Source organism: Armigeres subalbatus, unplaced genomic scaffold (assembly GCF_024139115.2).
Source record: "Armigeres subalbatus isolate Guangzhou_Male unplaced genomic scaffold, GZ_Asu_2 Contig1871, whole genome shotgun sequence".
NCBI classification, from domain to species: domain Eukaryota; kingdom Metazoa; phylum Arthropoda; class Insecta; order Diptera; family Culicidae; genus Armigeres; species Armigeres subalbatus.
The window spans coordinates 29,630-57,228 of record NW_026942696.1 but is presented as its reverse complement, the minus strand read 5'-3'; the positions used below and the strand labels follow the sequence as shown (position 1 = coordinate 57,228).

The following is a 27,599-nucleotide window of genomic DNA, read 5'->3' as shown; positions in this document are numbered from 1 at the left end:
GCAGTCAAGCAGGACGGGGTCCTTTTCCGTGTAGGAACACTTCGCACAGTTCAGTGTAACTTAGTTCGCGTAGTGGACGCACCACCCACTTGACACTGATCTACCTACCTAAGGCGAATAAAGTTTTATTTTTAGGATTGCTCAAAATCCATACCGCGTGTGTGGCTTTCTATTTTTCATATCCATAGCAACGACGCACAGTTGGGTGGTGGTTGCGTTTCTTACTGCTGGTGCCCAGTGTAGGTTCTTCTTCGAGGTAGCCGGGTCACCTCTAGAGTTATCGTGTCACCGCCGTTGTGCATCAATTTAGCGAATCCAAAAAGCAAGCAGGGGCAAGCCCTAAAGTAGCGACCGCCGTCGACCATCGTGATCGTGCAGTGCGTGTAAGTGAATATTTTAATTATGCTGAATTATGCTTTACCTACATACCTGCATTCCATCAAAAATGTTGCAGAACCAACACGAATTGATTGAGTGATAAATTACGTAACTAGATTGAAATAGTTACATGTGATGATTGGGACTATATAGTTGGTGCTTTGCAGATTTGTTATCACTTACTGAAGAACTATGGATAGCTTTCTTTCTATTGTGAGGCAATAGGATGTATACTTGATTCCACGTACCTACAATTACATTCGAACGGAAGAATGAAGAAAAAGAGTAGTGTTCAGAATATAAAATCTATGTTCCATAGGTGAATGAATCAAATAGCCACATAATGCAATTGATATATCAGTGCATGAATGATGTTTGTTTTATTTATTAAGATCTTACTAGTCGAATGAAATAATGAAAATAACGAAATTAATAGAAAAATAAACCAGATAGCGTACCACAAGGGCATATGAACTGTTGTTATTCAGTGAAATTTCTTAATTTAATTTTCGAAATTTATCATTCCAATTGAGTAAGAAAAGATATCGAGTTAGATGTTTTTTTTTTTCAAATTCAATGGAGCTATTATAGCTATTATAGAACATCGAGTAAATAAGAGATTGATGTATTTGTTGTGCTAAAGACAGCGCAGTTTTGACAAAAATTGCAGAACAAACTTACGCGTATGTGCTACGCGTCTTCAAGGCAGTTTACATACAAAAAATCGACTTTCTTCCAAATCTTCATTTCTCGCAATGTGTATCCCTTCCGAAAATCAGCACACAGCAAAACCCGTTCGCTTCATCGCAAACACAACATCACACAGTTTGTTCAGTGGTTCTTCATTATTCCCATTATTCCCTTATTTTACTGGTTGGTGTGAACAAATAACAATTCAAATAACTTACAACGCAACTTAAGATCAGAGTCAATGAATTGAAGATACAGCAATATGCCAATAAGGGCCGATGTCCACGTAGCGGTTTTGAACTTGCGTGCACGCGGCGTCAACGCAATTGCGGTACGAAGTACCCAACATCAAATAGAATCATGCACACGCACTTGCGTTAACGCGGCGTCGACACGCGTCTTATTTGCGGCGAGAGCTACCGCACAGTCACCGCAATTCCCCACAGGAACGCAGCGTGCACGCGAGTATTTTTTTGACATTTCTCTATTCTTTTTCTTTCCAACAAGATTTCTAATGGGAAAATCTGCAGAAGGAATCTGTCAGAGCGAAATCAAAACAAACAAAAATACTTCGCAAATCAGTTCATTTTGGTTTCGCAAATTAGTTTGCAAATAACAAAAGTTTCAAATCTAACTTCTTTAAAATAGTGCTAGTGATAGTTCGGAGCAGCAAGTGTTTCTTCCGTTCCTATGTTAATACCAGTCGTGATCAAAACACCTCTGGAAAGAACTGACAAGCAAACATCCCAGGGTGGCGAATAGAGTTAAAGTCAACGGAAATATGTGCGCGATAGTGTAGTGACGTTGATTGTATTGTATTGTACTAACTTTATCAAAATAAATTAATTTCCGAACAAATGGCGATGAGACAAATTTGGACTGAATGATGGAGCAGGCAAAATTCAACCAAAAAAGCGCATTTCGCGGAACTCTGTATACACCAAAGAAGGCGATAGCAGTTCCGCCATGGGAAAAGTTATAAAATGTAAGTTTGATACCGTATATTGTCGGCGTAGCACCAAGTTAGAATTCGGAAGTCGGGACTTCCGAACCGAACTTTCTTCCGAAGTTTTATTTGTCAAACTAATTGATGCGTTGTTTAGCGCATCTTTAGGGGAATCCAGCGCACTACTTCCGAAGTTGGGAAAGTTGCCTGTATCTGGAGATAAATCCAACTTCGGTATAAAAAGCGGTATAAATTACACAATATCTTAGCTTTTCTATTGCTGATAGATGTACATGTTTTTAGGAATGTCAACGGAAGCATGTCGTCAAACCATGTGGATTGCAATTTTAAAAAGAAACGAGACCAGATGATGAGATGGTGGCGAGCCACAGTAAGACCCCTTGATCAGTGCGACTCTTCTAGTGTTGTGGGCAACGGTACTGCGATCGGTCCGTGTTGCAGTGGAGTGAAAATTTATTTAGAGTACCAAATATGTAAGAGCGGCTGCAGTATCAGACCAAAATGTTTAATGACTTTTTTATTAGGGAATAAAATGATTCGTAAATAAATAAATAAATAAATAAATGAAACTTATGAAAAATCGTACCCCGTATATCACAAGACAAGACAATTAAATGTTTGGATCCACTATTTTTCAAGATTAATCTCCCCTTATGAAGTAATAAATTTATGTTGGAAATAAAGAACATTATGACATTGTAACAATATTTATTTATTATGATTGTAAAAAATATATTGGGATTATGCAAATCAATACCAAATTTCTGCCTCTCTGTCTGTATTGAGAACGTGTTTTTAAACAATCGGATTGTGTTGCACGATTTAAATTTCACAGATCTACAATTAATTTCGAAAGTTCAAACTTTTCATTTTAGAAGTAATGGGAGACTTTTAAATCGACAGTGAATTGATTTTTCTACTCTCTACTAAATAGCATCAATGGAACTTTTATTTTGGGATAATACTGAGTTACTGTCTCAAGTCTGCCATCATATAGGTATGTAAAACTCATGACATGTTTTTAATAGCATTACCCATCGATTCTTGTTCGGGGGCAATGAGTTTCATACAAATCAAAATCAAACTTTTATAGGTTTTGTTATATTATTGTCAGGGTTTTTTTATGATTGATTATGCTCAAATTTGGCCTAAACATTCTTTTGCATATAAAAAGTATATTGTGGGAAAATGTCATAAAATTCGGTTGACAAAAACCCCCTGGACAATAATAGAACAAAACCTGCCAAAGCCTCCTTTCCCCTACTTTAAATATTTGACGTTTGATGTCTTCATGTGAATCGATAACTCGATTCATATTGGAAGAGAATGGAAAATGACAGACTGCCAACAGCTGGCAGACGAATGACATTTGGCGTGACAGATAGATTTGACGGTAGAAGTTTTGCGGCAAATTACCGCTTGTCGTGTGCATTCCCAGCCTCATTCAACGCCGAGTAACGCTGCGTCAACGCAGCTTGAAAAACCGCTACGTGGACATCGGCCCTAAATTAATCTCACCAATGGACCACAACTCGGAAACCGCTGATTTTACTCTTGTCTTAATGTTTTGTGATGTTTCTTTGTCCGGAATAAAATTAAGACGTATTTAAATCCCCCTCCGAAAACGGGGATTCACGGTTAATGCGAGTTATTGTTTCCTGACGGAAGTGCGATCGAAAAACATCTGCAAACAAAGGGAGAAAAGACGATGGAGAATAATGCGCATTCCAAATCTAATGACGGTGTCGTAAATTCTAAGGCAGAAGTTTCATATATAGTAATATGCGGTATGAGTGCAACATATCTTGTTTATTTCTTAATTTGCTAATAATAAGGACATAAGGATCGTACGTACTACCCATGATTTAATAGTTGACGTATCAACCATTGCACTTTTCGATTTAATTGGGATGATTCACGGACAAACATCACAAATTTAACACATTTCAACCCATTTTTGAAACAAATGCAACGTATCGATGTTACCTACCTGGATACCTTGTTGGCTACAGCGTCGATACTCCTATGCCTGGCGTATTGTAGAGCTCTATAATCGTCGGTCTTGGACGATGTTCCTCCATTTTCCCCGAACGTTCAGGGTCCCCAGGTCCGATTCCACCGCGTGCAGCCAGCATGTTCGTGGCCTTCCACGAAGTCGCCGGCCCCTATATGGTCCTCTGTTAAATGTTGTTTTCGCTATTCTTTCTCCCGATATTCGCACTAAGTGACCAGCCCACTGACGTCTGCTGTATTTTATACCATTCACAATATTTTCTTTTTCGAGACGAGCCAGCCTCGGGCTGAAAGTCTCGATAATAAAGAAAAAAAAAATATATATATTTTCTTCTTTGTATACTTGATACAGCTCATGATTCATGCGTCTGCGCCACACACCATTTTCTATTTCCCTCCGAGTATTGTACGCAGCACTTTTCGCTCGAAAACCCCGAAAGCTCTCCGGTCGGCCTCTTTTAACGTCAATGCTTCATGTCCATAAAGGGCCACTGCTAGAATCAGAGTTTTGTATAGAGCAAATTTCGTTCCCGTCTGCATGCTGCGGGACCTAAGCTCCCAAGCAACACAAATCAGACTGAAATGGTTGTAGTAACTTCATTGTGACTGAATCTGGTCACATAGGAGCTGCAGTAACCTATGTGGAACATCTGTGCTGCTAGGGCTGGTTACGTAATCCGTAAAAGGCACTATTCGCAGCAGCAATACTGTCGCGACCGAACCATTGAAGCTACGATTAGCAGTGAGCGATGTAGCACGCTACTTGCTATCGGAGCTAAGTCTGCTACCTCCGACGGCGATTCGATGGCGGAGCAAAATGCGGTGCTATCCGCTTGCTCGCCATCGAAGCCGTCGGGAACCTCTGCTTCCTCCGGAGACATTTTTGACCAGCAGAGGGCGGTGCCACCCGCTTACTCACTGGCCTTATCATGTCACCGGGAATCGCTGCTACGTTGATCGAACCTACTCCTGTAGGTTCTGGTACCAGTTGGTGATGCCGGATGCCGGATGCCGCTACGATGTGTCCTAACACATTCGCCAAAAATACTCGAAGTTGCTTAGTGCATTTGTTCATATCTAAAGGTATATGACACATGTTCCGGTAGTGATGGATGGGTACGCTTATGTCCGATGTTTATACATTGTTGCCGTATTTCATTATCAAATTTCAAACCATAGAATCGTAAGCGTTACGTTACGTTGCTTACTTTAAAGTTTATAGCCATGCATATCGAGCTTTTCAGGGAGTTACGCATATACACTGTATGTCACTTTTTCAAACCAGCTTGTTTTTTTACCAAATTATTCATATGACTTGAATTTATATTATATGCTGTCAATTTATTCTACACACTCTCGGGCTAACACTACAACTTTTCTACTTTTCTAACACTACACTACGTCTTTTCACTTTACGGGAAACGTCAATGTCACATGTCACAAGCGTTCCAAGTTCCCCATCAAGCACTACCTCAGCACCAACACCATTAGGTCTTCCTCTATCGCTACCTGCCACCATGTACTTTGTCTTGGAAGAGTTAATGGTTAAGCCTATCCTTGTCCTCTCCCTCTTCAGTGGGAAAAAAGCCTCCACTACTGCTCTGCGATCGATTCCAATAAGGTCGATGTCGTTCGCAAAGCCCAGGAGCATATGCGACCATATGAGATGATAGTGCCGTTCCAGATCTCCAATCTCCCAGATCTCCTAATAGCGTCTTCGACTGCAATGTTGGACAATAAATGCGAAAGTGCATCACCCTGCTTCAATCCGTCTAAGGTCACAAACGAGGTTGCCACTTCGTCTGCAATCCGAATACTTGATTTCGAACCATCCAACGTTGCACGTATCAGCCTAATCAGTTTCGCCTTCAAGTTGTACTCCCGGAATTTATCAAGGATCATTCGCAGGCTAAACATCTGATCCGTCGTTGATCGGCCCTCACGAAAACCTGCCTGGTATTCGCCGACGAATGACTCATTAAGCGGTCTCAGTCTGTTAAACAGGATACGCGACAAGATTTTGTACGCCGGGTTCAAAAGAGTGATCCCTCTGTAATTGGCACACTCTAGTCTGTGCCCTTTCTTATAGATTGGGCATACGAGGCCATCCAACCAGCCGGCAGGCAGTTCTTTATTCTCCCATATTTTCTGGATAATGTGGCGGATTGATTGATGCAACTGCTCACTTCCGTGTTTGAGAAGCTCGACCGGGATCTCGTCCTTCCCAGCAGCTTTACTGTTTTTCAGCTCGTTTAGAGCCTTCTTAACCTCGTCCAGCGTTGGTGATTTCAAAGCTTAACCATCGCCGACTATGTCCATCCTGCTTCTTAATACATTTTCATTTTCACCGTTCAACAAATCTTCGAAGTGCTCCTTCCACCTGGCGGCCACTATAGTCTTGTCTGTCAACAAGTTCCCCTCTCGGTCATTGCACATGGCGGGCACTGGCACAGTCTTATGCCGCGCGTTATTGACAGTTGCGTAAAACCTCCGCATATCGTTTCTATCCATGTTCTCCTGCGCTTCAGCTATCACACTCTCTTGCTTTTTTTTTCTGCGGAGGATTCGTTTCTCTTCTGCCCTTGCTACACTGTACCGCTCTCTGTTGGAACGGGTACGAGCCACTAGCATTCGACTCCTAGCAACATTTTTCTCGTCCATCACTCGCTGGCGCTCCTCATCGAACCAACCATTTCGTTGGCGTCGCTGTGAAGTGCCTAACACTTCCTGCGCTGTTGTAGTCACAGCTTCGTGCATATTTTCCCACAATCTGTTGACGTCGCCAGATTCGGTGGCATCTCCTATCCGCTCTTCCAGTTTCTGGTGGTACTATTCAGCAACTCCTTCAACTGACAAGCGTTGGATATTGTGCATTCATTATTTCGTGAATTCATGACGTTGGAGAGTCGCGCCCGAATTTTTGCAACTACAAGATAGTGATCCGAGTCGATGTTCGGACATCTGAAGGACCTTACATCTAAAATCCCTTTATATTCACTCAAATTTTACGATTTTTTCACCCCATCCATAAGATTGCAGTTCAATACATTAAGAAAAAAACAAACTACCATGCGTTCACCATTATTTTACATGCAATCAAGTCATTTTGCACCATCTTCGGGCTGTAAGCTTCTGTTACATTCCAAGTGATGAATATTTTTTTTTAAACCGGTAAAAACCCTTTTATTCGATACACCGTGAACATGTGTTATGATATAAAATAAACATTTCGTCAAGTCTGGCAACATTATGAATTCCTTTGGAAGTCCCTCCTAGAATTCCTTTGGAAGTCCCTCCTAGAATTCCTTTGGAAGTCCCTCCAAGAATTCCTCCGGAGGTCACTGCAGGAATTCCTCCGGAAGTTCCTCCAGGAATTCTTACGGAAGTTCCTCCAAGAATTCCTTCGGATGTTCCTCCAGGAATACGTTTGGAAGTTCCTCCAGGAATTCCTTCGAAAGTTCCTCCAGGAATTCCTTCAAAAGTTCCTCCAAGAATTCCTTTGGGCGTTCCTCCAAGAATTCCTTTGGGCTTTTCTCCAGGAACACTTTCGGAAGTTCCTTCGGGAACTCCTTCAGGCGTTCCTCCAGGAATACTTTCGGAAGTTCCTACAGGAATTCCTTCGGAAGTTCCTGAAGGGATTCCTTTGGAAGTCCCTCAAGGGATTCCTTTGGAAGTCCCTCAAGGGATTCCTTTGGAAGTCCCTCAAGGGATTCCTTTGGAAGTCCCTCAAGGGATTCCTTTGGAAGTCCGGAAGTTTCTCCAGGAATTCCTTCGGAAGTTCCTCCAGGAATTCCTTCGGAAGTTCCTCCAGTAATTCCTTCGGAAGTTCCTCCAGGAATTCCTTCGGAAGTTCCTTCGGGAATTCCTCCCGAAGTTCCTTCGAGAATTTCTCCGGAAGTTCCTCCGAATTCCTCCGAAGTTCCTCCGAATTCCTCCGAAGTTCCTCCGGAATTCCTCCGGAAGTTCCTCCGGGAATTCCTCCGGAAGTTCCTCCGAATTCCTCCGGAAGTTCCTCCGGGAATTCCTCCGGAAGTTCCTCCGAATTCCTCCGGAAGTTCCTCCGGGAATTCCTCCAAATTCCTCCGGAAGTTCCTCCGGGAATTCCTCCGGAAGTTCCTCCGAATTCCTCCGGAAGTTCCTCCGGGAATTCCTCCGGAAGTTCCTCCGGGAATTCCTCCAAATTCCTCCGGAAGTTAATCCGGGCCTTCCTCCGGCAGTTCCCCTGAATTCCTCCGAAGTTCCCCAGGAATTCCTCCGAAGTTCCCAGAATTCCTCCGTGAATTTCTCCGGAAGTTCCTCCGGGAATTTCTCCGAAGTTCCTCCGAATTTCTCCGGAAGTTCCTCCGAATTCCTCCGGAAGTTCCTCCGGGAATTCCTCCGGAAGTTCCTCCGAATTCCTCCGGAAGGTCCTCCGGGAATTCCTCCGGAAGTTCCTCCGGGAATTCCTCCGGAAGTTCCTCCGGGAATTCCTCCGAAGTTCCTCCGAATTCCTCCGAAGTTCCTCCGGGAATTCCTCCGGAAGTTCCTCCGAATTCCTCCGGAAGTTCCTCCGGAATTCCTCCGGAAGTTCCTCCGGGAATTCCTCCGAAGTTCCTCCAGGAATTCCTCCGAAGTTCCTCCGAATTCCTCCGGAAGTTCCTCCGGAAGTTCCTCCGGGAATTCCTCCGGAAGTTCCTCCAGAAATTCCTCCAGAAGTTCCTCCGGGAATTCCTCCGGAAGTTCCTCCGGGATTTCCACCGGAAGTTCCTGTCTTGTTTACCAACATTTATTTATCTCGTCTCATTTCTACATTTGATTTTTATTAATTTATTTGGTATCAAATTAGGTAAATAGTAGGTCTACAAAACTTTCTAGAAACATTCCTTGATAAATTCCAAAGAGATTGTCAGTTGGGATAAGCAAAATTCTTTCCTAATTCCGAGTAATAGACATTTTAATATGAAAATAGCGCTCTACCGCGAGAGAGCTTCCCTCAGAACTTAAGCGCAAGCGTAAATCTGTAAAGGCTGTTGATATCACTAAGTAGACTAAGTAGATAAATGAAAGCTAGTCGGAAGAATTCAACACGAAAACGGTGCAAAAACCAAACGGTCGGAAGTAACCCAGAAGACATTCTCTGTGAGTTGTGCGGATGCTGCTTCACAGACTCACTTGTCGGAAATGGTTGGATGACATGTAAGGTATGGTTCCATACTCAGTGTTCCGACATGAACAATAATCATTTGTGCAGATCGTGTGTATAATATATTGAATGATATTTACCAACGATAAAGGGGCATAACATTAATTTGATAACATAAAAAATGAAATTAAATACAAGAGTCCGTTATTGTTAAAATAAAAACCACCACGATGCTAAAAAACAGATTTAAATCAACAAACTTACAGGAATCCCCCAAAGCACCTATGACTCTATGTATAATGCTCGGTCCTCCGGAACTCCTTCAGAGCCAACAACATCCTTTTGCTGAGCTTTTCTGTTAAAATCTCAAGATTGTCCACTTTGCCCCCTTACCAAACCATTTTACCCCGTCGAAAAAAAATTAAGCTATTTGAATTATTTCTTCAACGATCAAAACTACGCATTCATATAACTTGGCCATATTTTTAAATTGTGGTATGGATAATCAATGAGTCAAACTTTGAAGCCGATGTATAATCAAAATAATTGGCTTATTAACAAAATCATAAACTTCATCGATGCTTAAAGTGTCCAATTTACCCCCAATACTAATGTATGAATCTAATGAATATTTTCCCAAATCTCTTCTAAATAACAAATTTCGACTGTTTAGAAAGGAATCTTATTTCTACTTCATTACACCGAAAGCCTTAACCTAAGTCACAGATAATACACTATGCCCTAGAATTTTATCAAATTTTTGTTCAAAACTTTACGATTTTTCTCAGAAGTTGAGCTTACTAATATAAGTTGCAAAATATCAAGTAGTTCTGATAAAGATATCAATGAGTACTTAAATTAATTGAGACGAAATTTTTATAAAATTTATTCCATAAATGACGTTGAAAGTTCGTGCATGGTGCGACAGAAAAATTATTGTCTGCTCTTGTTTGTCGCCTAGTTGTGGAGATTAGTGCTCCTAAAAGTGTGATGCTACTTTAAAATTGTATTTTAACACGATTCACCTTAATAGACACACAATTAAAATTTTTCAGTCTAAACCACACATTCACACCGGAATCACTTTACGCTAAGATTTAATTGTTTTTTATGCGCATTTCTTCCGCATTTTTGAAATGTCATTTTTTAATATTCAAAATTTTATCGGATTTGATCTATTACGGACTTACAAGAATACTTTATCCGTCATCGGTACGTTACGTTTTAACCAAAGCGATCACAGGTTGAAATGATTGGAATATGCAACGTTTGCCCCCAAATCGAATTAAACGCTTACGAAAGTGCAATGGTTATTACGTCAACTATGAAATCATGAACAGACTACTTGTTAACACTAAAATTGCAAAATGACCTTTACGTCAGTTTGCCAGATTACGGCAGGGCAGTAAACAAATAATGAAAATTATCTGTCTTTTTTCTGTCTTATCTGCCTGTATACACACATATGTATAATTAACAGAGATAGATGTAAATCGTGCCGTAATGCGAACTAGAACAACTAATTTCGATTCATTTTCATTCTTTTATCCCAATGTGCAGCGTAAACATCTCTAGCCGAACCATCGAACGCTGCTTATAACAAGAACAACACCACCAACGATGCTTACAACGGCCAGTAAACACGTGGTTGCCACTGCGTCGTCATCCGCAATGATATCGTCTTGTGCGAAATTATTGGCCCCGGCCCCATCGTCGAATTCTGCCGTCCTAATGCGACGGCTGGTGGTAGTGGCCTCGACGGCACAACAACGACTACAAAGCCATCCCGCCAGCGGCAGTTGGATGTCACCGTCCTCGTCAGTAACCAGCGAACATCGGTGGACGCAGGAAGCAGCACGCGGATTCGATTCAGGATCTGGCATACTCAATCGAAGAGGTAAGCAGAGTTTAATTGTTTTTTAACGTAATTCAATTTTTGTATTAACTGACCAAGTGTACAATTTTACTGAATCGGTTAATCCTTTATTTTGCTAGTTTTTTTTGTAAACTTTGTAATCTGGAATAGCAATAGTAATAACAGTAGTAATATAGTGAGAAAAATCTTTTAATAATTTTGAAATTTATTCCTCTGGGTGTAATTTTATTTTTAGTTTCGAGCCAGCCTTGGGCTGAAAGTCTCCTAAATAAAGATAAAAAACAATTACAAAATTTATAAAAATTTGATAAACTCCAGAATTTTAGTGGTTTAAGTGAAATTAACCTCATAATCACATATTGATTCAAATCGATAATACGGACCTGTTTTTTTTTTTTGTTTTTTTTTTATATCGAGTAAGTAGTACTAAGTACCAAACAGCATCGATTCAGACAGAAATTAAATATTTGGTGTGACAAACAAACTGATTCCTATCTGTGAATACATAAATTCCAAGTTAACATCTGTTTGCCTATGATTTGGCAATGCAAGCGGTGCTGATAAAAACAACTGGTGGTTGAGTGATGCGATGACAGACCCGACGTGTATACAATACATGTTCCAGTGCAGAATAATCAGCAAGTAGCAGTAATTTTGTTGCGCCAAAGTGGATGTGTAAATACTACCTCCATCTGTATCAAGTTGTAACTGATTACCGAGTTACAAACGGACGGCATGAAGTACAACGACACTTATGAAGCATGTATGGAAACTAATGATTCGAACACTTGTGGAAACCACGAGCTCGATAATGTGAAAATTGGTTCAAAGATATCACTCGCAGTTGAAATTTATTACACACATGCCTGGACATAAATATTTACGCCAAGGTCAGATAGTGTATAATGAGGAGTCTTCATAGTTGAAATTCGATCGATTCTGCTCAATAAACGGGTGCGAAATGTTTCACACTAGAATTATTGTAAGATACGACTCAATATATGGGCTTTGTACACCGATTTCAAAAATTAAATCATGTGTAATAAATTTTGATACACTTGACCTTTGCAAGACATATCGAAGCTTCTTGAAATGTTAATCTTCAAAATGAGAGACGAATATATAATTTATTAATTTGACGTCACTATCTAGAAAGGTTTTGTACAAACGATAATGCATTGCCCGAGTGTAAGGCTCCGACACTCATGACAACGACTGCGGCGAAAATCCAGTCAATTCAGGATTTTTTCGGATTAAAAACAAATGGAAATGAATGTGAACCAAGATAGTCCCTCGACGTTATCTATGTCGTATGAGAAAGTTCTTGTATAAGAAATTTCTTACTCCTTTTAGTAATTGGTTTATTCTATCAAAAGAGTTTTTCACACAATCTCCAACTTTTCTGTTCGAATGGCTCTCCTAGAATTAGGTTCGCGAAGTTTTATATTGCTTTAGATTGGGACAAACAAATCATAAAGATTTCATTGTTCAGTGATAGCCTGCCTGAACCACATATTATTTTTGAATGAATTTATAAATCAGAAATACAAAGTAAGTGAAAATTCAGTATTGTGAAACCACATTATGGTAATCTTCTTCTTATATATAAAAATGAAATGGTCTGTGTTCGTATCCGCATAACTCGAAAACGGCTGGATGGATTTTTTTCATTTCTTCAGCAGAAACATTCGTTGTAGTTTCCGACGGGTTTATATGATATTTCCTAATGCGAAAATCACGAATAGGTTGAGTACATCGTGGAAAACTAAATTTGAGATTCGTATGGGCATTTTGCATGGGTTGTTCAAAACGCGCATTTTCGCCTACTATGCAGGACAACGTCTGCCGGGTCGACTAGTACCAGATAAAAAAGACACTTAATGAGTCTTGAATTGGAACTCGATTCTCGAATGAAAAATCGAATTTATCTCGTTCCATCTACATACAAGTGATAGTGATAGATAAAAGTGCCTATAAAATCATGTTGGTTACGCGTGTAGGCAGAAAGACCTTATTTACTCCAGAAATTTCTTAAATGATCGTGAACGCATTCTATTTTTTGCTTAACCAAAGGAGATGGACTGCAAAGAAAGAACCCTAACCCTAAGTTTGCCAAAAATATTATGCACCACACCACTACAGATCTTACAAGGAACCTTATACTCTACCACAGCGGTTCTCAACTACCTCTTGAGAGGTACATTTCGAACTTTTGCATTCATTGAGGTACACCTTATTTAAGGCCGTAATGAAAATAAGCGTAACTAAAAAGATATATAAAAAGCGGACCTGAGAACTAACGGGATGTTCAGTTCTACATTATTCACATGGTTTCTATCCAAAAAGTTGTTTTAAATTTTAGTTATTTCGTGAAACTTTCCAATACAAAATTAGTTTATATATCAAGCTTCCGAATATCTTAAAACGAGGTTCTAGAACCTCTTGAAAAAAGGATTCCTCTTGAAAAGAAGAGGAGGTTTCCGAGGATTTTCGAGACTCTTGGTAGAAGGAAGCCTCTAATCCTCTTGAAAATAAGTTTTCTATTCTCTTGGAAGGAGGCTTCTGAACCTCTTGAAAGGAGGCTTCCGTTTTGAAGAAAGCTTTCGAGCCTCTTGAAATGAGGTTTCCGAGAATCTTGAAAGGAGGCTTCCGAGCCTCTTGAAAGGAGGCTTCCGATGCCTCTTGAAAGGAGGCTTCCGATGCCTCTTGAAAGGAGGCTTCCGATGCCTCTTGAAAGGAGGCTTCCGATGCCTCTTGAAAGGAGGCTTCCGATGCCTCTTGAAAGGAGGCTTCCGATGCCTCTTGAAAGGAGGCTTCCGATGCCTCTTGAAAGGAGGCTTCCGATGCCTCTTGAAAGGAGGCTTCCGATGCCTCTTGAAAGGAGGCTTCTTGAAAGCCTCTTGAAAGGAGGCTTCCGATGCCTCTTGAAAGGAGGCTTCCGATGCCTCTTGAAAGGAGGGCTGCGCTGCGTCTTGAAAGGACGCTCCCGACGCCTCTTGAAAGGGGGCTTCCGATGCCTCTTGAAAGGAGGCTTCCGATGCCTCTTGAAAGGAGGCTTCCGATGCCTCTTGAAAGGAGGCGTCCTATGCCTCTTGAAAGGAGGCTTCCGATGCCTCTTGAAAGGAGGCTCTGATGCCTCTTGAAAGGAGGCTTCCTGATGCCTCTTGAAAGGAGGCTTCGATGCCTCTTGAAAGGAGGCCTGATGCCTCTTGAAAGGAGGCTTCCGATGCCTCTTGAAAGGAGGCTTCGATGCCTCTTGAAAGGAGGCTTCCGATGCCTCTTGAAGGAGGCTTCCGATGCCTCTTGAAAGGAGGCTTCCGATGCCTCTTGAAAGGAGGCTTCTGATGCCTCTTGAAAGGAGGCTTCGAGCCTCTTGAAAGGAGGCTTGAGGCCTCTTGAAGGAGGCTTCTGAGCTCTCTTGAAAGGGAGGCTTCCTGAGCCTCTTGAAAGGAGGCTTCCGAGCCTCTTGAAAGGAGGCTTCCGAGCCTCTTGAAAGGAGGCTTCCGAGCCTCTTGAAAGGAGGCTTCCGAGCCTCGGGAGAGGGGGCTTCCGGGCCTGTGGGAAGGAGGCTGCCGAGCCTGTTGAAAGGAGGCTTCCGAGCCTCTTGAAAGGAGGCTTCCGAGCCTCTTGAAAGGAGGCTCCCAAGCCACTTGAAAGGGTGCCTCCGAGCCTCTTGAAAGGAGGCTTCCGAGCCTCTTGAAAGGAGGCTTCCAGGCCTCTTGAAAGGAGGCTTGAGCCTCTTGAAAGGAGGCTTCCAGGCCTCTTGAAAGGAGGCTTCCAGGCCTCTTGAAAGGAGGCTTCCTGAGCCTCTTGAAAGGAGGCTTTGAGCCTCTTGGAAGGAGGCTTCCGGGCCTCTTGGAAGGAGGGCTTCCTGAGGCCTCTTGGAAGGAGGCTTCCGGGCCTCTTGGAAGGAGGCTTCTGAGCCTCTTGGAAGGAGGCTTCCAGGCCTCTTGGAAGGAGGCTTCCAGGCCTCTTGAAAGGAGGCTTGAGCCTCTCTTGAAAGGAGGCTTCCGAGCCTCTTGAAAGGAGGCTTCCGGGCCTCTTGAAAGGAGGCTTCCAAGCCTCTTGAAAGGAGGCTTCTGAGCCTCTTGAAGGAGGCTTCCAGGCCTCTTGAAAGGAGGCTTCCAGGCCTCTTGAAAGGAGGCTTCCGAGCCTCTTGAAAGGAGGCTTCCGAGCCTCTTGAAAAAGAGGCTACCGAGCCTCTTGAAAAAGAGGCTACCGAGCCTCTTGAAAGGAGGTTTCTGAGCCTCTTAAAAGGAGGCTCCCGAGCCTCTTGAAAGGAGGCTTCCGATTCTCTTGGAAGGAGGCTTCCGAGCCTCTTGGAAGGAGGCTTCCTGAGCCTCTTGAAAGGGAGGCTTGAGCCTCTTGAAAGGAGGCTTCCGGGCCTCTTGAAAGGAGGCTTCCTGAGCCTCTTGAAAGGAGGCTTCTGAGCATCTTGGAAGGAGGCTTCCGAGCCTCTTGGAAGGAGGCTTCCGAGCCTCTTGAAAGGAGGCTTCCAGGCCTCTTGAAAGGAGGCTTCCAGGCCTCTTGGAAGGAGGCTTCTGGGTCCCTTGGAAGGATGCTTCCTGAGCCTCTTGGAAGGAGGCTTCCAGGCCTCTTGGAAGGAGGCTTCTGAGCCTCTTGGAAGGAGGCTTCCTGAGCCTCTTGAAAGGAGGCTTCCAGGCCTCTTGAAGGAGGCTCTGATGCCTCTTGAAAGGAGGCTTCTGATGCCTCTTGAAGGAGGCTGATGCCTCTTGAAAGGAGGCTTCCGATGCCTCTTGAAAGGAGGCTTCCGATGCCTCTTGAAAGGAGGCTCTGATGCCTCTTGAAAGGAGGCTTCCGATGCCTCTTGAAGGAGGCTTCCGATGCCTCTTGAAAGGAGGCTTCCATGCCTCTTGAAAGGAGGCTCCGATGCCTCTTGAAAGGAGGCTTCCGATGCCTCTTGAAAGGAGGCTGGATGCCTCTTGAAAGAGGCTTCCGATGCCTCTTGAAAGGAGGCTTCCAGGCCTCTTGAAAGGGAGGCTTTGAGCCTCTTGAAAGGAGGCTTCCGAGCCTCTTGAAAGGAGGCTTCCTGAGCCTCTTGAAAGGAGGCTCCAGGCCTCTTGAAAGGAGGCTTCCAGAGCCTCTTGAAAGGAGGCTCTGAGCATCTTGAAAGGAGGCTTCCAGGCCTCTTGAAAGGAGGCTTCCAGGCCTCTTGAAGGAGGCTCTGAGCCTCTTGAAAGGAGGCTTCAGGCCTCTTGAAAGGAGGCTTCTGGAGCCTCTTGAAAGGAGGCTTCTGAGCCTCTTGAAAGGAGGCTTCTGAGGCCTCTTGAAAGGAGGCTTCTGAGCCTCTTGAAGGAGGCTTCCAGGCCTCTTGAAAGGAGGCCTGAGCCTCTTGAAGGAGGCTTCCAGAGCCTCTTGAAAGGAGGCTTCCTGCCTCTTGAAAGGAGGCTTCCTGAGCCTCTTGAAAGGAGGCTTCCGAGCCTCTTGGAAGGAGGCCTGAGCCTCTTGGAAGGAGGCTTCCGAGCCTCTTGGAAGGAGGCTTCCAGAGCCTCTTGAAGGAGGCTTCCAGGCCTCTTGGAAGGAGGCTTCCGAGCCTCTTGGAAGGAGGCTTCGAGCCTCTTGGAAGGAGGCTGAGGCCTCTTGAAAGGAGGCTTCCGAGCCTCTTGAAAGGAGGCTTCCGAGCCTCTTGAAAGGAGGCTTCCGAGCCGCTCGAAAAGAGGCTTCCGAGCCTCTTGAAAGGAGTACCTGCGTGCCAAAAGATTTGATTCAGAATTGATCCCTTCGGGACACCTGCCTGCTAACCAAGCCCTCGCCTGTCTCGTAGATCTATACTCGATTCTGGAAGTAGCTTGCCAGAATCTTGTACAGCCGTACCGGTACTCCCAGTTTAAGCAACGAGTTCGCGATCTCCATCCAGCACGCACTGCTAAATGCATTCCGCACGTTGAGTGTTATTACTGCGCAGAAACGTATACCGCCCCGCTTGCATTCGATGGCGACCTCTGCAGTGTCAACTACTGATTTACTGTCACCCAGAGTAGACCGTCTTTTCCGAAAGTCGACTTGCTCGATTGATAATCAACTCGCCTTCTCTATGTACGGCGACAGCATATTTTGTATCAACTTCTCCAGTAGCTTCCCAACCGTGTCTATTAGACAAATTGATCTGTACGCTGAGAGAGGTCTGCTGGTGGCTTTCCCGGTTTCGGTAACAGAACCGAAACGCTGTCTTTTCCATATAACCGGGAATGGCTGCTCGTCCAGGCATCTCTACATGGCTGATCTGAACATGTCCGGATTGGTCATTATGGCTGGCTTCAACACTATGTTCAGGATTCCGCCTGGACCAGGTACTTTACTCAGGTCGAGGAGCTTTGTCACCGTTATTAGCTCCTCCACCGTCACCCTCGCGACCTCTTCGTCATCTGCTGCTGTTCTCGCTGCTTCCGACCAATGGGTTGGGCCGTTGTGCGGGAATAGTACTTAGATGATCGTCGCGACTCTCCGATACGCGACTCTCCATGGGTTCAACTTGGCGCTCTGACACAGTCTGTCGAAGCAGTAGTTCTTACACTCTTTGATGGCCTTGTTTAGGACCAGCTTCGCCGCTTCGAAAATCTCGATACGTTCTTCCCTCACTTCCGCCGAGCGTGACCTTTGTAGCCCTGAGACAGGTTGCTCGAAGGGCTGCAATTTGATCGCTCCACCAGTATACCTAAGGCCTGCAGTCTCATGCCCGTGTCTTCCTCGGCATAATCGCGTAACACGCTCGAGACAAGACTGCAACCAGTTCGTCGCCGCTCAAACTTTCCGTGTTTTCTTCCAGACATATAGCCTCTATAGCCGTCCACGCGTTGAAGTCTCCTGCAATTACTACTAACTTGATACCCACTAGGTCTGATGTCAGCCGATCGACCATCTGGATGAATTGCTCTATCGGCTACCTTGGTCAGGATAGCTACGTCCGTGTTCGCTTCTGCTACCGACTACCACAGTAACTGCTGGGCGGCCGCACAATGGTTGAGGTTGAGCTGCGTTACTTGCACGGCTTTCTTGTATAACCACTCAACCAGCACGCAGGTCCACTCATGGCGTGGTTGTGTTCCTGCTTCCTGCTCGCACATAGCGTACACGATGGTGCTTTATCACACGTGTGCGCTGTATGGCCATGTTCGCTACACCACCTACATAAGTTACACCTGCCCGGCCCTTTGCAAGCCAACGACTTGTGTCCCACTTCGAAACACCGGAAGCACTTATTGACTATCGGTGGTTGGTAGAGGGTCACTTCGTCGTGTATAGCCCTCACTCCTACACTCTCGCCTAAGATCTCCAGGGCTAGTGCTCCACATGAGGTATCGCTCGCCTGTGGGCCCTTACTTAAGACAAGGATCATCTCGCCCGCTCTCGTCCTCCTTATGCTGCGAACCTCTTTCCCGAGTTCCACCAGTTTCTCGGCATTGCGCATTAGCTCTCGCCGGGCGCATGTTTGTCTCTTTCTTCTTCGATTTTCTGACTACCGTTTGCCAGGACCCGTTTTCTTGGTCGGGTTGGCTTCTCTTCTCCGGTGACCGACTGGCTTGTTTCGCTCTTGCTTCCTTCTTGCGCGGGAGCTTGCTTGCAATTTTCGTGGGCCCGCTCTCCCTACGCCTTTTTGTGTTCTGTGGATGGCGCCTAATGCCATGCTCCCTTGTCTGTCCTCTTTTCTGCCGCGACAGCGACAGATCGCTGAGTGGAAAATCAAACGCCTCCTGGGCCATGGTTGTGGTACTACAGAAGGAGGATGAAGCAGTCTGTGTGCTCTTCTCCGCTTTGCTACAGCCTTCTAGTCTAGCCGTAAGCATTTACTGTTCCTGCTTTGCCATAAGAATCAAATTACGAAGCTTCAGCAGATTCAGCTTTAGGTCTCTTGACATATTGTCCCGTCCATTGGTGAAGTCGATAATGTCAACAAGTTGCACCATAATGACGGCACTCGACCCTATCTCCACCGTATTTTGCTGCCGTTTGCCGACTATTGGCGCACCGTTATTGCTCTCCAAGACGACTACTATGCTACTCGTTTCCTTCAGCTCCATATCTCATCGCACCCGATGCGTTGGGTGGAGATCTCTCCAAACCGCTTATTACGAAGGGGTTCACTTCCATTTCTTTGTTTGTTAGTTCAGCTTTATTCATGGCTGTTCGGTCCCCCTTAGGGCTGCCCTCGAACCCAGCTGGAATAGTCACCCTCTTGATCGCATGGTTATCTTTGCTGATGCATGAGGCCATGCGGGGGTTGACACCTCGGTGATCAGAGCCAGATCGGCGTAAGCCAGGAAGGAAGCAACTGGTCCTACTCCTATGTGGTGTGGTTGGTTAAGCCAGACGGCTGGATTGGGATGGCGTGCCCCAAAGGCTTGCCACGGTTTTACGGGACGAAAAGCAGCTGTGGCATTAGCCCGCCCGCCCTTGGACAAAGTCCCTGCTGCCCGTATCCCAGTCCTCCTGCACTGGTACACCTGATGTATGGTCAATATCCATGCGAGGTTCAGAGGTTTTAAAAACTTAAACCAAACCATCTGGATTTCCGTAGAACAACTAATCTAGAAGACCAGCGGCTTCAGAATTTCCATTGGTTCCGAAGACCCACTCGTACGAAGCAGGACCAAATCTGGAGCAGTTGATCACAAAAGTTATTCACAAAACTATTTCACCCAGACGGTCACAGGACAAGAAGTTGAGACTGAATCACTAGAATTTGAAACCTAATCTAATATTCAAAAAAGCAAAATTCAGAAGCCATATCGATTCGAAAGAATCAACTCTTCACTTTTTGGCACTTATTGCTTCAAAATTGTTCATTTACCTATTAGAATGTTTCGGCACATTCCGCACATTAACTCCAATAACAATTGTACATAAAGCAGAAACAACATTTAGCATGGTAACAAAATTCCCCAACCATGTACAAACGATACTATTGGAGTCAACAAAGTCATCACTGACACTGCGAACACCTCTGACCAACGATAATCTTTGCATACAAATGGTTCATAAATGCGCCCGTGGTACTATTTGCATTGTTGGTCTTCTTATAAAGTGATAACAGCAAAAATAAATAACAAAACGGAAAAGCTGTCTCGTCTCCCGCGTTTCAGCTGTTTTTATTATGACGCCGACGCCGCTGTCGACAAGGTTTTATTTTAAAAATATAAAATAAATATCGAAAGCCAATGAACCGTCGGATAAAACAGGAGTCACCTTCAACAACAGGTCTGAGAATATATTTTGATAGGCAGAGTAGTGGTCAGTTTTAAGAATGTCCGCAAAATTTACGATTACGGTGTGTAGGGTCGAGATCGAGAGCGTGATTTTCCGTCACGTTGTCACACCCTGAACATTTGTAATCAACTAGGATTAATTTCTGTTTCGCTCGAGACGATTAGTGGTCGAGGTCAAGGTCAATTTATTTTCAGTATCAGAATTTGCCATTTTGATAGTAGAAAAAATGCTGAACATACATACGGATTTGTTGAAGGCAGTGCTGCCACCAAGAAAATAACTCGAAAACAAGTAGAAACATGGAAAAGAAATTGAAAATATCTCATAAACGATAGCATTCAGTTAATTCACCAATAAAGTTATGTATTCAAGAATCTTAAGAATTGACCGCCTTTTTAATAACATGTGCTTTTAGCAACTATAATATATTATTCATAATATTATAATACATATATCCATTTTTTTAAAGATATAACAAATTATAAAAAAAAACCTGATTAATCCACCTAGCGGTGGTGGTACCTTTCTCGTGCGAAAAAAAACTAAAATATATGAATGAGTGTTTTATAGTGTGTTTTGGGCTCAAAATAGGTCGAGCTCGGTGGTCTAGTGGCTTCTGCCTTTTAAGCAGGAGGTCGTGGGTTCAATTCGAGGCTCGTACATTTCCTTCTATTTTAAATAGCAAACAATAGGACAGCAATCCTCATCGAATTGAACCTGTTGTGAGTAATTCAGACAATGCTTCCAAAGTTTACGGGCATCATGGACTATGTCCAAGGGCTTGACTATCCCTCCCCAGGCCATCTGCGAGTTGTGGGGCTTGCCTAGGACGTGGTGGAGTTTGACAGTGGGCCCTGTTAAATTCCTATAAAAAGCTGCATGTTTCCGCAAGTAGGCCCCACCAAAGCGACCGTGTGCCGCTCAAAGCGCACAAGCCCAAGTCCTGGTGTCAGGTGGGACACAAAACAGACCTGACACGACGGCCCTCCGACGAGACAGGAGGTTTGCGCAGGCCCAATAAGCCGTCTGGAAAACCAATAATTACGAACAATATAAGAGATACTACGACTCAATATAATCGGCAAAGACCTAGGCGACGAAAAAAGGATCACGATTGGAAGCTAGAAACATGGAACTGCAAGTCACTAGGTTTCGCAGGTTGCGACAGGATAATCTACGATGAATTACATCCACGCAACTTCGACGTCGTGGAGCTGCAGGAGAATTGATGGACAGGACAGAAAGTGTGGAAAAGCGGGCAGCGAGCGGCCATCTTTTACCAAAGCTGTGGCACCACCAACGTGCTGAGAACCGGCTTCATAGTGCTGGGTAAGATGCGCCAACGTGTGATTGGGTGGCAGCCAATCAACGCAAGGATGTGCAAGCTGAGGATAAAAGGCCATTTCTTCAACTATAGCATCATCAACGTGCACTGTCCACACGAATGGAGACCCGACGACGAGAAAGAAGCGTTCTACGCACAGCTGGAGCAGACATACGATGGATGCCCACTGCGGGACGTTAAAATCGTCATCGGTGACATGAACGCACAGGTAGGAAGGGAGGAAATGTATAGACCGGTCATCGGACCGGATAGTCTGCACACCGTATCGAATGACAACGGCCAACGATGCATAAACTTCGCAGCCTCCCGCGGAATGGTAGTCCGAAGCACCTTCTTTCCCCGCAAAAATATCCACAAGGCCACATGGAGATCACCTAATCAAGAAACGGAAAACCAAATCGACCACATTCTAATCGACGGTAAATTCTTCTCCGACATCACGAACGTCCGCACTTACCGCAGTGCGAATATTGAATCCGACCACTACCTCGTTGCAGTATGCCTGCGTTCCAAACTCTCGACGGTGTACAGCACGCGTCGAAGTCGGACGCCGCGGCTAACATTGGGCGGTTACAAGACGGTAGACTAGCCCAAGGGTACGCGCAGCAGCTTGAACTGGCACTCTCAACGGAAGAGCAGCTAGGCGCACCGTCTCTTGAAGATGGCTGGAGAGATATTCGATCCGCCATTGGAAGCACCGCAACCGCTGTACTAGGCACGGTGGCTCCGGATCAGAGGAACGACTGGAATGACGGCGAATGTGAGCAGTTAGTTGAGGAGAAGAATGCAGCATGGGCGAGATTGCTGCAACACTGCACGAGGGCGAACGAGTCACGATATAAACGGGCGTGGAACAGACAAAACTCTATTTTCCGGAGGAAAAAGCGCCAGTAGGAAGATCTAGACCGTGAAGAGACGGAGCAACTGTATCGCGCTAATAACACACGAAAGTTCTATGAGAAGTTAAACCGTTCACGTAAGGGCCACGTGCCACAGCCTGATATGTGTAAGGACATAAACGGGAACCTTCTTAAGAACGAGCGTGAGGTGATCCAAAGGTGGCGGCAGCACTACGAAGAACACCTGAATGGCGATGTGGCAGACGATGATGGCGCTATGGTGATGGACCTGGAAGAACGCGCGCAGGACATAATTTTACCGGCTCCGGATCTCCAGGAAATCCAGGAGGAGATTGGCCGGCTGAGGAACAACAAAGCCCCTGGGGTTGACCAACTACCAGGAGAGCTATTTAAACACGGTGGTGAGGCACTGGCTAAAGCGCTGCACTGGGTCATTACCAAGATTTGGGAGGAGGAAGTTTTGTCGCAGGAGTGGATGGAAGGTGTCGTGTGTCCCATCTTCAAAAAGAGCGACAAGCTGGATTGTAGTAACTACCGCGCAATCACATTGCTGAACGCCGCCTACAAGGTACTCTCTCAAATTTTATGCTGTCGACTAGCACCAATTGCAAAGAAGTTCGTGGTGCAGTACCAGGCGGGTTTTATGGGCGAACGCTCCACCATGGACCAGGTGTTCGCCATTTGCAAGTACTGCAGAAATGCCGCGAAAACAACGAGCCCACGCATCATTTATTCATCGACATCAAAGCCGCATATGATACAATCGATCGGGACCAGCTATGGAAGCTAATGCACGAACACAGATCTCCGAATAAACTGACACGGTTGATCAAGGCGACGATGGATCGGGTGATGTGCGTAATTCGAGTTTCAGGGGCATTCTCGAGTGCCTTCGAAACGCGCAGAGGGTTACGGCAAGGTGATGGTCTTTCGTGTCTGCTATTCAACATCGCTTTGGAGGGAGTAATACGAAGGGCAGTGATTGACACGAGTGGTACGATTTTCACGAAGTCCGTCCAGCTATTTGGTTTCACCGACGACACGTAACTTTGAGAGGATGGAGGAAGCTCACATCAGACTGGTCATCAATACGTAGAATACGAAGTAAATGATTGGAAGAGGCTCAAAAGAGGACAACGTAAGCCACCCATCACGAGTTTGTATTGGTTGTGACGAAATCGACGTGGTTGAAGAATTCATGTACCATCGTGCGGGGCTTCTTTTGACTCCGAGGGCTACTTTGGATTTTTGATTTTCTAAAAAAAAGCTAAACGATAAAAATACCAAATTTGAAACAGAAAGTTGACATCCAAATATCAACAAGGCACTCAAATGGTGGTAGTGGCAAATGGGTAGTAATTAAAGTTTAAATTCTTGTTTCAAAATGTCCGAAGTAGCCCCCGATTTGTCAAAAGAAGCTCACTGGTGACCTCCCAAGCAACCAGAAGTACGGATAAGGTGGGATGTTTTGGCTTAATTAGCTCGCATTTTAAGTAATTTTGTATATGGTGGGAGCGCAAAAGTGAACTTTGAAGTTCCCTTAAGGGGCTTGGAGCTCGATGTGAACCATGAGTGAACCAATTGGTTCGGTTAGGAACAATTTTAAGTAAAATCTGAACTTTTGATTGCTTGGGCTCCGATAATGATACCGGCAGAGAAATTCGGAGACGCATTATGGCATTATGACAGGGAATCATACGTACTTTTAACTCCGCAAAACGCTCCGATCGAATAGAATTCGCCGCTGTAGCAAACTGACTATCTACAAAACGCTTATTAGACCGGTAGTTCTCAATGGACACGAGACCTGGACGATGCTTGTGGAGAACCAACGCGCACTGAGAGTTTTTGAAAGAAAAGTACTGCGTATGGAGAAGACTTGGGAGAACCACCACTGCACAGACCACTCCGGCCTTAGTCTGGTAATAAATAAATAAACATTTAAAACAGAACAACAAATTTTTTGTTACGCATGTAGATCTAAAGGCCTTACACCAGGAATTTCTTGGATGACCAAAAAGTTATGTTGTGAACACATTCTATTCTTCGTGCCACAAGGAGCATGTATCATATTCGAAACAGGTCAACAAAACGCGTAAAAATCGCGTAAAACGATTTTTGATTGAAAGTCGTTTTTTTATGCGGTTTTCGGGATTTATGCGTTTTTTTTTTTCAAAAGTTTTTTTACTCGTTTTTTTTTCAAAAAGCTGTGAAAACCGCGAAAATAGGTTTACAATGAAGTCGTTTTTTACGCGGTTTTGATTTACGCGAAACGTATCCCCCACGTAAAAACCGACTCCAGCGTACTTACATACACACATACAGACATCACCTCAGTTCATCGAGCTGAGTCGATTGGTATATAACACTGTGGGTCTCCGGGCCTCCTAGCAAATTTCGTTTTTGAAGTGATCATATAGCCTTTCGGTACAACTTTGTTGTACAAAAAGGCAAAACATACTTCAACTTTTTGAAATGTTTATGAATCTACTATTTTACTCGGCCACAGATGGCGTTCTTTTCTTCATTCGGCTCCTCTGTTGCTGAGGTCATAAGTGCAAGAGCAGCTCGATTGAATCTCAAAATATTCAAATACCTATGTTCAGCACCACGAAAATGTTTACCGATTTATATTAATCGCATGGCACAGGGAAAAACACAAGAGTGGAAAACGGCAAACACTTCTAAATTTAAGGTAAAGTCGATTCAAGTACGAGACACCGAGACACTAAAGACGACCTCACTGATATACTTCTTTGAAAAGCCATGTTAGTGCAGATTTATCAACATAATTATCTAATTTTATTCAACTGATTGTGCCATCGAAGTAAGTCCTTGATGAATTTGACTTTTTTGGTCTTGAACATTTATTCCCTGATATCCCGTTGTCTTTCAGTACAGATAAGACCGTAAACGCCATCAACAGTGATGCAACCCGCGACCACCATTAGCGATAGCTTTTATCAGTAGAACTCTTTAGTTGCTAAATAATCCAATTTTGGTATTTGCTGTGCCTCATTCAGCAAAATTTATTTCACAAATAAAGTGGAGAAAAGCGAGTTCCGTTATCGTATTGGCTTAGTTTGGCCCATCGTTGGTCCACTCTCTTCACAACAGCTTGTAGAAAAAGACTTCTAAAACTTCTTTTCTTCATCAGTCTCACTTGGCAAATCTTTGCTGGCACCAGCAGCATCAGCACGCACTCATTCGCAGCGAAACATCATGGCCGCAGCAGTGAAACCGCGCCTCGTTGCCCTCGAAGAATCCCGCCGCTTTATGGTGGACTGTTTTCTCAAGTCCAAGACGCCGGAATCGCACGCAAAGCAGATGGCCGACCTGCTGGTGGAGGCCGACTACCGGGGGCACTTTAGCCACGGCATGAACCGCCTGGAGATGTACATCAACGATCTGCACAAGAACGCCTGCAACGGAGCGGTGGAGCCGACGATTTTGAACGAAACTCCCGCGGCAGCATGGGTCGATGGAAACAACGGTCTCGGTGCGGTCGTCGGAAACTTCTGCATGGATTTGGCCATCAAGAAGGCGAAGGAAGTTGGTATCGGGTGGGTTTGTGCGAAACGTGAGTATCAAGGGCACTGCCATTATGAGATATTGCGTTATGACTAACACATGATTTATGGATTTAAGGTTCAAACCATTACGGCATTGCGGGATGGTACACCATGCGAGCCATGAACGCCGGCTGTGTCGGAATATCCATGACAAATACGTCTCCACTAGCGAGTCCGACCAGAAGCAAACAGGCCGCCCTCGGTACAAATCCCATTTCAGTTGGCGCGCCAGCCGAGAACGGTGACGGTTTTGTGCTAGATATGGCCACCACAGCGGTAGCGGTTGGAAAGGTAAGCATGCGATCTCTAGCAATCGATGGTGTCATGAGTACACGCCATACATGGCGGCGGTACATCATAATTAAGTTGGCGAATATAAATGACAAGGGGAGGGGGGTGGTGGGTGCTAGTTGGTCCGAAAGTCGCACTCTCTTATTAGCAATTCAATAAGAGATGTACATCATTTTTATCTTTTTCTTATTGGCATTACATCTCCACTGGGATATTGACGCCTCGCAGCTCGTAGTGTTCATTAAACGCTTTCACAGTTGATAACGGCGAAGATTTTAAGTTACCGTTACCATTTTTGCATTAGCTAACGCAATAATACGTTGATGCCCAAGGAAGTCGGTAAAAATAACCCGAAAATTTTCTAATCCAGGAATCGAGCCTAGCCACTTTGACCATTGTCTTGATTGTCTTGCATTGTAGCTGCACTTCCGCACGGCTAAGGAAGGCCCCTGAGGTTCATGTACTAAACAAAAACAGTTTTTTGTATTGTAGTGATTCCTACCTTACCAAAGATCTAATTTTTCCCTTCCTCTCCTCTTAAAAATTCTACACCAACAGATCGAAATCCAACGACGCAAGGGTGAGCCTATTCCTCACGGCTGGGCCCAGGACCCCACGGGCCACCCCACCACGGATGCCAATTTGGCCTTCGAAACCGGCTGTCTGATGCCCCTGGGCGGAACTGAACTCACCTCCGGCTACAAGGGATACGGTCTGGCTGCGATGGTGGAAATATTCTGCGGCATCATGGCCGGCTCCAACTACTCCACCAAGGTGCGAAAATGGACTCACGCCGGTGCCGATTCGGAAGCCGATCTGGGTCAGTGCTTCGTGGCCATCAACCCGGGTGTGTTCGCGCCCGGCTTCGAGGGAAGGGCGTCTGATTTGAACAGTATTCTGAGGAACATGCCGCGGGTTAGTCGATTTATCGAGCAACACAAAACGCAAATTATTAACGTAATTAATTTTCATTGCAATCACAGACCGATGAGACGAAACCGGTCCTGGTACCCGGTGACCCGGAGCGAAATCACATGACGAAAGTGGAAACCGAAGGAGGCCTAGCATATCATGAAAACCAAATCAAGACTTGTAACCAGCTGTCGGAGCGGTTGGGCATTAAACCGATTTCCTTTGTGGTTTAACAATTAAAATGGACAATACTATTGTTTGGCATTTAAATGGTTATTTTATATACATTTTACGTAACACGTAAGGGCGTTGTTTTAATTAAAGTATTATCATTATTAATGTCTTTAA

At 44.6% G+C, this 27,599-nt stretch overlaps 2 protein-coding genes and 1 long non-coding RNA gene across 4 annotated transcripts in view; 2 read left to right on the top strand and 1 right to left on the bottom strand.

Moving 5' to 3' along the window:
• On the top strand, positions 1 to 27,586 carry LOC134203474 (uncharacterized oxidoreductase YjmC-like). Its single transcript, XM_062678346.1, has 6 exons — positions 1 to 383; positions 10,731 to 11,067; positions 25,634 to 26,056; positions 26,125 to 26,339; positions 26,898 to 27,254; positions 27,323 to 27,586. Exons 2-6 carry the CDS (start codon positions 10,791 to 10,793, stop codon positions 27,482 to 27,484), a joined length of 1,434 nt encoding a protein of 477 aa, XP_062534330.1. The 5' UTR covers positions 1 to 383; positions 10,731 to 10,790; the 3' UTR covers positions 27,485 to 27,586.
• LOC134203475 (ADP-ribose glycohydrolase OARD1-like) overlaps positions 1 to 27,599 on the bottom strand; it is a 32,739-nt gene that overhangs the window by 4,859 nt on the left and 281 nt on the right. The window contains exon 1 of one of the 2 annotated variants that reach the window (XM_062678348.1): positions 430 to 548. The exons of the other annotated variant lie outside the window; for it this stretch is intronic. Within the exon in view, the coding sequence (XP_062534332.1) occupies positions 430 to 435 (6 nt within the window). The 5' untranslated portion in view covers positions 436 to 548. Of the gene's footprint in view, positions 1 to 429; positions 549 to 27,599 lie in introns of those variants that run through there. 2 annotated transcript variants of the gene reach the window in all.
• On the top strand, positions 1,258 to 2,615 carry LOC134203476 (uncharacterized). Its single transcript, XR_009977614.1, has 2 exons — positions 1,258 to 2,053; positions 2,318 to 2,615. It is a non-coding gene; the product is annotated as an uncharacterized LOC134203476 (long non-coding RNA).

Bases quoted from the DNA above. Each gene is read 5' to 3' on its own strand.
- LOC134203474 (XM_062678346.1), top strand. From the start codon at position 10,791: ATGCTTACAACGGCCAGTAAACACGTGGTTGCCACTGCGTCGTCATCC. The intron at 11,068-25,633 runs GTAAGCAGAGTT...TTTCTTCATCAG, and splicing joins TGGCATACTCAATCGAAGAG to TCTCACTTGGCAAATCTTTG. The intron at 26,057-26,124 runs GTGAGTATCAAG...TATGGATTTAAG, and splicing joins CGGGTGGGTTTGTGCGAAAC to GTTCAAACCATTACGGCATT.